The sequence below is a fragment of the Vigna angularis genome, chromosome 4 (genome assembly GCF_016808095.1).
Source record: "Vigna angularis cultivar LongXiaoDou No.4 chromosome 4, ASM1680809v1, whole genome shotgun sequence".
Taxonomy (NCBI): Eukaryota; Viridiplantae; Streptophyta; class Magnoliopsida; order Fabales; family Fabaceae; genus Vigna; species Vigna angularis.
In genome coordinates this window covers 39,355,043-39,368,478 of record NC_068973.1, presented here as the reverse complement: position 1 = coordinate 39,368,478, position 13,436 = coordinate 39,355,043, and the positions used below count along the sequence as shown (strand labels likewise).

The following is a 13,436-nucleotide window of genomic DNA, read 5'->3' as shown; positions in this document are numbered from 1 at the left end:
TGACATGGGGATATCTTCTGTAATTGCTTTTGTTTTCAATCAATCATACAATCTTCTGTTCCTCTTGAACTGGGTTCCTATCACAGTAATCAATACAAGAAAATACTACATTCACTACGAAGGAGACCTCAGTAATGTAAAACTAATATAAATTCAATATACTGAAACCGAACTAGCTGCATTCGCCAGAAATCAAATCATATAATAATAACAAAAAGTCAACAGCTGAAATGAACCCATCAAAATTCTATCAGTGTCTTCGCCATTTCTCTTGTTCTACGAGCCAAGAACAATGTTGTAATATGGCTGGATGAACGCATATATTAGTGGTACGATCATATGCTTGCAACAGTAAAAATTCACACCACATTCTATTGCATCCATTTCTCATCTCCAGAGCTGAGAATTACTGTTTGAGACAGTTTGGCGGGAAGTCTTCATGTCTTTGTAAACAACAGACAAGAACCTACAACTATTGGGGACAGCTGAAATTGAGTTTCATGTCTTTCCAGGAGATCATCTTCCTGCGATCCCTTCCTCTAAAACATCTACCCAGGAATCGACCAGTAACAGGCTTACATAAACCAACATCAACCACGGAAGTACAATTTGTCCTTTCAGACGATGGGAATGCCTCATCCAAATAATAGTCGAACAACATAGCAAGACAACTAACTTGATGAGCCAGTACATAATTTTGTTGATTGACAGGTAGCATCCTCAGTATGTGTAGATTGACCTACAATTTAGAAAGGGTTAGCACAAACAAGGACCATGAGCAGGACAAAATGAATAAAATATGTAACACTTGTATGATGAAGAGATATTAGGTATTCTTTTCCTCTTTTTTCTTTTGTACTTTATACTTTATTGGGGAAACCCCGGCGAGGGAGGGAAAGGAAGAGGGGAGAGGACATGGGCCACAACGTTCTATCAAGAACTTAAAAGTGATCTGTGGTTCTAAGAAGCTAAATTGTTGCTATGTATTACCGTCCCATCCCATAATTCCCATTCCTAAGAGAATCATATCCACACACAAGATGCTAATAGTTTTACTCCAGTAACAACTTGAGTGATTAGTTACTCACCTCTGCTTCCATTGCACGGAGTTCATTATACCACTCTAATCCTAACTTATCACTCTTTTGCCCAGAAGATATACAGCGAACGCTCAATGCAAAAAGAGGAGGCCTTAGAGGATATTCCATACTGATCTTTATCTGTCAAATGGTAAAAAGTCTAGATGAAATTGCCAACAGATCACTGAATTAAACTGAGTAGATTAAGGAGAGTATTCGTTTACCTTAGCTTCTAAATTCACATTGTTCTCATCTGCACTGATTTTTCTGCAAAGAACCAAACAAAATTCCTTGAGTCCATGATCCATCCATGATACAGAATTTCTGTCATGGTAATTGGATAATGTATTTTCATGTTCTAGTTCAGTCTGCGCTGGTTCATCTAGATCACTTTCAGTATCCAGCAAGAAATCAGAACTGTCATCAAACTTTTTGAAACTCTGTGACCTGATTTTATTGAGTGGAGGAAGGATACTTTTAGAAATTAAGTTCAGCTGTGTGGAATGGTCAAGCTTGGACATGTTAGGAAGCAAAGTTGGAAGCTCCCCATCTTCTGTAATACTCTCAGGTTCTGCTTTTGTGACATCAGAACGTTCATTTACATCAGCATCCATTGGTTCCTGTACATGCTCCTCTTCATCGATGACAGTAGGAGATGAGGACTCTCTAGGTACAGGTGGAAGTCTTACTGGTGACCAACTATCCAAATTGCACAACGGAGTGTGAAAAGCCCAAGGAATACTTCTGCAGGACAAACGAGGCCAGTCAAGCTTTGCGAGAGATTCTAGCTGTTCCCTGTAAGCCGGTGAAGAATTCATCAAATTAGAACTCAAGTGTACCCAAGCAAATAGGTAAAGCAAGATTATCAGAGATGCTCGAAAATAGAATGAAATTGTACGAAATTCAGGATACACACAAACAGATCTTACAATAGGAAGGCAAACAAAGCAGCAATACTAAGAAGCTAATTCAACACATAACCAAAGCAATGACTGATAGCAAACTTTAATTTGATCAAAACATGATATTCATCTTCATTAATATTAAGATAGGCCTTCAAATTCTAAAACTGCAAACATGCTACAACAGTGACTCACAGAAGAGCCAATTGAGCTTTTCTTCTATCGTGAATTCTCTGCAGAACTGTCGATATTCGGTTCTGCTGGCGATATAGTGAAAGACCAGATATAACATTTTCATTCTTCGCTGCTCCATTGTCGTCAGTAAGAAGTAAGGGAGACACCTCAGGCAAGAATTCAATCCCCGCCAAGTGCTGAGCCCATTTGTAAGGACGTGAAGTTCTTAGAGTATTGAATGCTATAGCCTCTTGAACAAAGAGTTTGGCAGACTGCACCAACATTCAAATAGAAATAAATGGCATATAATAATAATATAGAGAATAGATTAACAGTTGCAGGAAGAAAACAAATCATGCAATAACTGTGTAAAGGCACTACAACCTGCTGTGGAAGCTCAAGTCCCGTATCATTAGGGAATAAATTACATAATATATCATTCTCCGGACTTTCATTAGAACCTTCTATTCCAACACATACAACGTTCAACTTCACCAAATACTCAAACCTTAAGGTAAGTTTGGAAGATTTTGAATCAGAATGCTGATCTTCGTACACATGGATAATGATTTTAAGTGGGTGAACTTGAAATATTCCCCCCTGGTCAAGGCTCTCCTTTGCTTGAACCCTCCGTGGCCTTTTCCTCCGTCTCTGACCATCTTCTTCTTCATCAGGAGCATCGTCTTCCAATTTGGAACTCTCCACTGTAGTGGAATTGTCTGAACAATAAAAAATCATAGTTAATCCTTAAGTTCCATTTTGGTATGTTGGAAATAACAAATCCATTTAAACTTCGTACAGATATTCCAAAGCCATGCCAGGCACACGCGTAGAAATATTCTAAATTTTTAAACATCCATTTAATTAAGCCAGAAAAAAATGAACTAAAGATCATTAATAAAACATGACCTACAGCAGTACTTCCATACTAGTGATAAATTTCCTTTACTGTATTTTTATCACATTTTAGTAATAAAACCAGTGACAATTTTCAAAATCTATAAATATCTCAAGTAAACAATACAATTGATGTGAAGTTCAGGTTTAAAGTTAATTCATTAAAGAGATAACGTCCATGGGTATAATCCAGTGTCAGTAGAGACGCTATCAGCTGCAAGAGTACAGACAACACATATTCAAACAAGAATAATGCTAAAATTAAAAAATCAACTATCCATTACCATTGTCCTTGTGAGCCTGTTGACGAGCAAAAGCTTGAGCATCTTTCAGGCTTCCTATAATCTCCAGATCAATGGGTTCTCCAAAGGCCTCCTTTTGAGCCAACAACTGTGAGTAAATCACGTATAGGGCTGGAGGAAGTAACTCTGCAGAATGATGCTGCTTTAATCTCTTAGTATGATGAAGTCCGAGCTGGTTTTGTACAGGCAAGGAGGCCTTCTTAAGAGATTTGAGATGTGATGGGAGACTTGTCAGGAATTTCTTTCGGTTTGCAATAGTCTGCAAGAGGATTTTCTTCTGCAGTTCCAGCTTCTCATGATGTTTGCAGAGTTCTTTACGCTGATACAAAATTGGAAATAATAATTATAAGCATGCCTACAACTATTTGCAAGAAAAATTCAAAGCCACTTGGTCACTAAAGGAATAGTAATAGACAAATGAACCTTTGAAAGACTAACCCTATGTTTAGATGGGTGAAAATGGAGAGGAAGGAAACAGGATACAAATACTAATTTTCATTATTTGCTTCAGAAAACAAAAAAAAAGTACAGAATTTTAAATGTGGGTCCCACGTATACAAACACTTTTCTACTAAATTGCAGTGAAATTAGGAGCAGGCCTAATTTTTGTTTGTTTTTTTTGTTATAGTTTTTAAAAATAAAAGATGATGTGCTCAACTGATGTGGAAATCCCACCTAAGAAGTGTATGCATGTAAACATGCATTAGTCAGATCATAGATCGATATGGAAATACCACCTGAGATTTGGTTCATATCTTAGAGTTGTCTTAACTTTGAGCTTGCCTCATATAGTAGTAAGTAAAACAGTTCAGTTGATTGTTCGACAGATTTAAAAAAAAATTATATATTCGAGAAATTTTCTGAGTTTAAGAATTATTATGTATACATATGTTTATTTGGTTTAAATTCTATTTAGTACGTGCGTGTGTGTATAGTCTTTCCTTTGAAATAGTGTTCTCCTAATGAAGATCTTTTTTGAAAAAAAACTCAAATTCATTAGGAAGTTCTATAACACTATTTTGGATTTCAGCATACGGTAGTAAAGAATCATAGTCAGAGTCGCTAACATCTATATGATCTTCAAAATTTTCATGTTGGCTTCATCCCCTCCTTGTGTTTAACTATAAGAGCATTAACTTCTCCACAAGGTTCTAAAGATTAGTCTGCAACCATGATTTCAATCACAAAATCGAAAATTTTGGAGTCTTTGCAACTGTAACTAGGTCGCATTCGTCCACAATTTCCCACAATATCAAGGACCAAATAAAAACACGAGTGCAATTAAAAACCTTGCTTCTAGCTTTTCAATGCAAAACATTGAGGGCAGAGGCGCACTGCATAAACGTCTGCCAGAAGCCATTATAATAAAAATGAAAACGTACAATAACTATATTGTACATTCCTTTCTGTTTCACTATCCCAATTTTCCAATCCACCCAATTTCAAATTGTTAAGTAGACTCGTTAACTAGGAATTTTATCGCAAAGTAACCTGGAATAGCTCGAAATTGAGCCTCCGGAGCATGAGATTGTGCGCAGCGTCGTTCGACAAAACGGAGTCCTTGATATCTTGTGGAGCGTCGCGGAAAAACTCCTCCTCCGGAACAAGGTCAATGTCAGGATATTTCGATTTGAAGTCTTTGCAGGCCTTTATCGCCTTAACATAGTGGTTTTTCTCGTACATGAGGTTGTGAAGCTGCAGCGTAGTGAAATCCACCGGCGCCTTGGCACGCTCCGTTTCGGTTTTGACGCGGTCTTCCTCTAGCAAGATAGAGCGATTTGCCTGAAAACAAAAGAAAGAGAGTTATAAAGACTAAATCGGAGAATGAGAATGCAAGAGAAGTGCAGAGTAGAGTACCTGGCGAAGAGTGATGAAGTGTAAGAACATCTGAGTAGCGAGATCCCGAAGATGTTGTTTAGGTTTTCGGTCTTTTTTAATGGAGAGTATGTCGGCGACGATGTTCTCTACGAAAGCCTTGCTGTTGCGCAAGATTTCGTAGGGCGATTCCTCCGACTTGTGAGGCTCTGAGGAATGCTCCTCTTCCTCTACACCACCTATTGATCCCTCTTCTATCTCACCGTCTTCCATTGATTCTCCTCTCTTCTTTCTCACAACCTTGACCTAAACTCCTTTTTCTTCCGCTTCTCGCTTCCAAGACAATGTCAGAGACAACTCGTTTTCTTTATCTCCAATTACTTCCTTCCTGCACTAAATTCCGACGGCCACGACGAAAGACAATCAAACTGCAACCACTGCTGCTTAATCAGTGTTCAACGCTCCTCGGAGGGGTTTAGTTCCATTACATTTTTTTTTAATATTTAAATTATTAAATAAAACCTTTTTTTTTTTGCAGATTAACTTAATTTTCATTTATTTAACGAAATAATGATTGGCTAATTGATATTTTTTAAATGTTTTCTCTTTAATTTTTTTATTAATTACTGTGTGTTGAAATGTGTTTTCCCTTGTATATTATTTCAAATGTTTAAAAAATCTTATCAAATGTAATTTAAGGACATTACTTCGGTATGCATCATTGCATTTTCAACTAACTCACCAAAAGTACATTAGAAATTCTAAATTTCTAAAATTATATAATCCAATCCACCCATAGTAGACCAAATTCGTACTATTTACTCTTCTATATCTTTTATTGTTCGATTTTTAGCGGTAATAATAAGGCAAAATAAACACCGAAATGTTTGTAATTTGTTTTTAAAATTATTAAAATTAGCGTTTTTGAAAAAAAATAATATAAAAATAGATAAGTCTAAATAATTTGATATAATTTTACTGTAAAAAGTCACATTAAAATGACATGATTATAGAGTAAAATATTTTTGAATTAGAATTGACACACGAGTTTAATTTAAATTATTTTAAACTGAAATCATATTAAAAAAATATTTTAGACTAAAATTATATTATCTTGATATGATTTGTTTTTACAATAAAATCATAATACTTTAATATGACTTGTTTGTTTTTATATATTTTTTTTAATTGTTAATTTTGATAATTTTTTGAAAAAAATACCAAAATGATGCTTTTTTCCTAATAATAATAATAAAATATATTTAATATAAATCTTACTTTTTTATTGGTTTTTTAGTATAAAGTTTTACTCGTACTAATATAATCTCTTTGATTGACTTTATTATTTATAATTAATAATAATTATTAAATTTGATGTGAAGAACGTGATTGGGTTCATGAATAAACTTTTGTTTATAATATTTGAGTTTTTTAATCGTGAGATACAAACCTAAAATTTTTAATATAAGAGAAGTATTGTCAATTAAAAATGTTGGATGGTTTTAAAATACTTGCAAGAAAGAAAAAAAAAAATATCTAAGTTATGTTGTAATAAAAAAATTCTTAAGTATACATGTTTGGAAAGAAGCTTATCTAAAGAAAAAATGTTTTTTTAGTTGTAACCTTAATCGTGAGTAATCATAATGTTTCTTCCTCACCATTTCCAATATCCAACCATGTCTAAATAAGTGTTTAGTAAATTTTAGAAAGCCAATAACTTTTGTAAACGTGAAAAATTTTAATTGAGAAATATTTTGTGCCTCTTGAAGGCATCAAACAAACATTATTTTTCTCTTTTTTTCCTATTTATTTCACACAATAATACTCCACAAAATAATTTATACGAATCATTGTGAAAGAACACATGGTATTGGCTATGAAAAAAAAAACAGAATTTGGGCTACGAAGTTTCTAAAACTTTAACCCTTTTAAAGGTTACACCTTGCACCACTCCACGTTTTTTTCCGGTACTTCCGTATTTTTTTAAAAATTTCAAAATTGTTTTTTATTTCAAAAAAATTCTACACCTCTATTTTTTCTTTTTCTTTAATGGATTTTGAAATCTAGTAAAGTTTTTGAAAATTCTTTAGATTAAAAGATTTTTTTCTTCACCAAATTTTAATATTCATTGAAAAATCTATTTTCTTAAACGAATTTTAAAATTTGTTAAAGGATTTTTTGAAATTTGTTAAAACTTTTAACAAATATTATAACATTTCAAAATAAGAAAAATATTTTTGGAACGTAGGATGCAAGGAGAAAAATAGGAAAGTGTAGGGAGTAATACTCATTTCTCTTCCTTAAATAATCAAATTAGCTAGTGGGCCTTTAATCATAATATTATAAAAGAAGAGGGTTACTCCCTACACCACCCCCACATTGTTTTCTGCACACCACACTTTTTTAAAATTCTAAAACTATCCTTTATATTTTTAAATATTCTACACCCCACCTCCTTTCTTAAACGAATGTCGACATCCATTAACGGATGTGCCACATTCGTTGAGTTTTTTTCTTTTTTTTAGTTTTTAGTATTTTAATTTATTGTATTTTAAATTAATACAGAAATATTATTTAACTTTTTTTAAAATTATTAAATAATTATTTATAAATTAATTTAATTTAATAAAATAATAATTATTAATTTAATTTATGTATTATTATTTAAATATTAATCAAAATATTTTAAAAAAATTTATTAAAACGGATGTGCCACATCCGTTGAAGGTTTTTTTTTTAAAAAAAGACAATAAATCAAAATATAAAATATGTAAACGAATGTTAACATCCGCGTTGAAGGTGAAGCGGATATTGACATCATTTCAGAATAAGGGTAAAATTGGTATGTACGGTGTAGAGAGCGTTCGGTGGTAGTGGAGGGAGCAATTGTCCTAAAAGAAAATTAAAGAAAGAAAATCAAAGAGCTAGTTGTAGTTTATATTGACTGTATTATTAATCTGATTTGTATTAAACGTATAACTGTTTAATATATTGAATGAATATTTAATTATATTGTACATCGAATTTTATTCCTAAATGTGTTAAAAATTATGAAAATGATTTATAAATGTTTAAATAAAAACTATTCATTCAATTCATTTCATTAGTAATATAGCAAAACTTATCCACAAACTTGGTGATAATGAATTCCCTATGAGATTTAGTAGGTGTTGGAGTGGAAAAGGACCACTTATCTTATCATCTCACAGAGGAATTAGAGCACATATGAAGATGACAATCCAGCATTCACTGTTTGATCCTTTTCTTCCAATGTTAATGCTATACAATTATTTTTTATCTCAAATTAGTGAACTTTTTAATAAATCACACTCCATCATTTTTCTTCCTTCAAATGCTAAAAGGTCTCCCAAAACAGCAAATTAAAATTTAAGAGATTTTTTCATTACCATACATTGAAATACGCTCTTTAATACCATTTTCAATGTTTTTTTTTTTCTGAGATAATTTTCTTAAGTCCATGTTATCATAGACTATATAAGCGTTCGTGTTTTATTTCTTAGTCAAATCTATCTGATCTTCATTCAATTAATTATCTGTTGCATTACTAATAAATGATCTTCTTATCATTGCTATGTAACAATCATTATTTTCAATATTATCATTAAAATTATTGTTACCATCATCATTATTATTGTTATACATTTCTCACACGCATCAGAATAATAAATATTTTGCAGTAAATTTTTAATTATTTTTTGTTAACTTTATTTTTTGACTGGTATATTTAATTTCTTTGTATTATTTATTTATTTTCACTTGTGGAGATGTTATTCTCTTTATTTCAAATAAATGTTTTTTATATTCTATTTGTCGTTTACTTATATATATTTTAATTTTTTCTTAATTATATTATATCATATGATCAACTAACAAATTGAATAATAATTATTAATCTGAACACTCGGTAACATATTAGACGATAAGTTATTAATCTGAAAGTCATTAATAGACTAGACGATAAACTCTCAACCCAAACGATAAATCAATAAATCAGACGACAGACCATTAACTTGAACGTTCAACTAACATATTGAACGATGGATCATGAATCCAGACAGTCATCTAAAAGACCGAACGACAAACCATCAACCTAGATGACTAACTAACATACCAAACTGACAACTAACCTACCGAACAAACAACTAATAAATCGAATAATCAGCTATCAAGTCAAACAGTCAACTACCAATCCAATGACAAATTAGCAATCTGACGATAAAACACAAAACTGGATGATCTGATAACCAATCGAATGACCAACCATAAAAACAGATTGTCTAAATAGGACCAATGTATATAAACTCCAAAACAATTTTACTTAAAATATGATCAATTATCATAATTAAGATAACTTTAATTAAAAATCTATCAAAAATTAATAAATAAATATTTAAAATAAAAAGGTAAGTCACATATTAAATATAATATTAACTATTTTCTGTCTAAATTGATTTTACTTTTAGCATCATATAGCATCTAAATAATTTGGACACGTGAAGGCCTGACTTCACATCCAATATATTAATTTTTATGTTTTTTTTTTCACTTTTAATACAATCCTGAGTAAGAAAGCTGGAGCAAAACGACAAGATTTATTATAATATTATTACTATTTGATCACACATTGCTTTTATTTCACTGATTGGCTTTGTCAACACTTTACATAAATAATTTGAACATGTTATGTGCTGTTTCTTTTCACTACACATGGTATTTTCTTTCAGAGCTTAAAGTTGCTGCTGAACATTGAATTCTTCATCTTTGCGTCAATGTAGAGAGAATTTGGTTAAAATGTTTTTGGCTCTAGAACACGCATCTCACAGCAAAAACATTAGACTGTGTTTGTCAAGTTCTTCTCCCCCAGAACGCTACACAATCCAATTCAATCCACCAATATTAACAACATTTTATATACTGTTTTTGTTCCTATATTATTTTCTTTTTGTTTGGCCATATCCTTTCTACTCTTCAAGACCATTATGCACTGTTCTTATCGAAATTCTAGTGGCTTGAACAAAAGGAAAAGATTCACATGTAGATAGTTCAAATCTTTAAGAAAAATTTATTGTATATGAGAGTTGAATAATCACTATGAATTTTCTTTCGAAGAATGATATACATTTATAGAATTTTTTATTCTTAAAAAATTATTATAAAATCCAAAATATTAATAATAATAAAAGTTTATTAAATATGTTATAATTAATGTAATAATAATAAAGATAATATAAATTAATTAAATATATCATATATATTCGACTGATATAAAATATTAAAAAATATAAAAAATATAATTAAATTATCGAGATTCTATCATATATTCTATTAACATACTATTAGTTAATAAATTTATCTTCAAAATATTATTAACCACTTTATATTCATAATACCAAAAAATCCTTGTCGAGTCACATTTTTTTAACATATTTATTAGAACAGATAAATACAAGTATAATTTTTGTTATTCTCACTGTTTTACAATATTAAACTGATTCAAAAAACAAGTGCATATACACTATAAACATATGTTCAACGAATACATATATGTTTTACATGATTGCTATTTAGAGAAGTTTACGTAACTTTTTAACTGATGAATGAAATAAGTGCCTCTAAAATAATTCAATGCAACCACTACATGTAGAGATATTTTTATTTATTGCACGTGATATTTTGGATATTTAATTATATATATAAACAAAGGTTGGTTAGCACTCTACCCTTGAATTACAGACAACTTGGCCTCCCATGAAGTGAACCAATTAAAGTTAGAAGATGAGAGATGTTAGAGTCACGACAAGACAAGCAAATAGCCATTTCTAATATCTTTCTCTTTATCTCTTCCAGCTCTGGTGAGATACTCCATGCCATCCTTTTTCTAGCAACCAAGTTATTTCCTAAAATCCGTGTCTACAACTATGATTATCTTACATATACAGATTTAATTGAGTACAGTATTAACAACATGAGGCTTTTGTACCAAACTAGGCAAATTTGCCTGCCATATTACAAAAATAGTCAATTTTTGACCAAATGAAAAGTTGTGGGGTCAGAACGACTTCTAATGAAGAAGTCGTGCTCCCCTGCACGACTTCACACTGTTTATTTGACTAGTGTTGAAGTCGTGCACCCAAAAAACGACTTCATGATGTTGTAATCGATTACCGAAAACTGTAATCGATTACAACATGTTGAAGTCGTGCCTCCACTGCACAACTTTACCTTTGTAGGCAAAAATGTCAATGGTAATCGATTACACCGTAGTAGTAATCGATTACCAGGAGGTTCAGTGTGGGAAAACTTTTTGGTAATCGATTACCAGAGTGTTAAGTGTGCAAAAAACACCCTGGTAAGCGATTACAAGCTTGTTGTAATCGATTACCAGAGTATTTGGTTGGTGAATGAAATTTTTATTTTTATGTAAAGCACACATTGTTGATGTTGACATTGTGATGTATTGTTATGTGTAGGAAGAGTAATTTGTTTAATGTAAATAGAACAAAGAAAGTAAAACCATAAGGCAAACTCATAAATGAAATTTGAAGTCTTTTTTATTAAATTCAAAATGCATTACAAAAGGAAGAAACTTAAATTTAAAAAAAAATGAAAGTACAATAAGATTGAAGCGTATCTAGGAAGATGATCCACCATGTGGACCAAAATGACGAAGCAGATAGGCAACGTCGTGCTCTACATGCTACACTCGAGCATCAAAAGTATCAAAACGGTCACCCATGTTCAGTTCTAGTTATTCAAATCTTGCATTGATGCTTTCATTCATTGTATTGAAGCTATTCCCAACAAATGTTCGGAGATCGTTGATCCCCTCATGACGTCATCAAATGAAAAGAATTTGCCTATTTTCGTAATATTGGATCCAAATTTACCTATTTTGATAAAAAAGCTTATGTTAAGACGAACTTTTTTTACTTTTTTATATATAAAAATAAACTTAAATATCCAAGAGTCAATGCATAACATTTTGCGGAATATTAATCTAACAAATATTGCATCTAATGTGAAAAAAAACATTAATCTAATTCTAATTTAAGCTGTTAAATGCAAGAATAATATTTCCAACTCAAAAATGCTTATTATGCCGAAAACATATTAACAAAGTACAGAATCAATGTAACAAATATAACGTAAAAAAAACATACATAATTACAAAATTGAAGCGGGACTAATACAAGAAGAACCACAATTATTCTTTAAATCTATAGGGAAGAAAAATAAGGGCGATCGTGAAAGTGATGTTCCCCTAAAACATAAATATGAAGTGTATGATATCACTCAAATCACGACAAACATCGCGTCTAACAAGTAATGTGTGAAACATAGTTCTACCGTTTTCAATCCTCTAAACAATGTTTCAATACTACAATTGCAAGAACAATTAAAATTATAAAACGATGTCCCACTAAAAATGTAAGATTTATTGGTGAAGATTAAACATTGGTAAAGTTAATAACTATTATATATATGTGTGTGTATAAATAATAGTATGGATATCCAAAAAATACAATCAGAAATTACTATGTATGTTAAAATATTGACTTTTTATTGAAACATTAGATCCAGATAGAGATGGTTATTATTTACTTATTTCACAACATGCTACTAGTCTCACAAATAAAATAGTTTCCACTAATCCTACGGACAAAATGCTATATAGAAAATATTATGACCTAGTCGGTAAAAATATTAGCGAAATTTCAAGTTAATATTATTATTAAGCTGGAAGAATTTATTTGGGCATGAGCAATGGTTAAATTATAAATTAAGCGTTTTTACTTAAGGAAGCTAAGAAAAAAGCTTATTATAATTGTATTGCTGATATAACAGGCATGTTTGTTTAAGAAAATTACACCGATCTCCTTAATTTGAAAGGTAGTCATATTCTGTTTAATTTAAAAAAAAAAGTATTTAGTTATTTATTTGTAATATAAGAAGGGTAAATTTTGAAAATAAAGAGTGCGCATATAAGAAAAAGCAGTGTGAGGTGGAGAAGCACCGTAAGATTTGGGGTGGAGGAAGCAGATGGCGATCACGTGTGAGGGGATGAGGTGGAAGGACGTCATGGCCGTGGCCGATAGTAAACGCAACCACCGCATTGGTGTCAGATAATCACGTGGATTTCTCATGCATCTTCTCCTCTATCCCCGTGCTTTTCTTTTCTGCATACGTTGCTAAATCCTCTTATTTTTTCCTTTTGTTTTTTCTTTTCCAAACTATTTAATATATAA

At 31.4% G+C, this 13,436-nt stretch overlaps 1 protein-coding gene across 1 annotated transcript; it reads right to left on the bottom strand.

Annotated features, from left to right (window-relative positions):
- LOC108343218 (THO complex subunit 5B) lies at positions 1-5,644 on the bottom strand. Its single transcript, XM_017581348.2, has 8 exons — positions 5,212-5,644; positions 4,846-5,136; positions 3,337-3,673; positions 2,540-2,874; positions 2,177-2,427; positions 1,304-1,874; positions 1,089-1,220; positions 1-739 (listed from the first exon to the last, which is right to left on the bottom strand). Exons 1-8 carry the CDS (start codon positions 5,440-5,442, stop codon positions 473-475), a joined length of 2,415 nt encoding a protein of 804 aa, XP_017436837.2. The 5' UTR covers positions 5,443-5,644; the 3' UTR covers positions 1-472.
- Between the last annotated feature and the right edge of the window lie 7,792 nt (positions 5,645-13,436).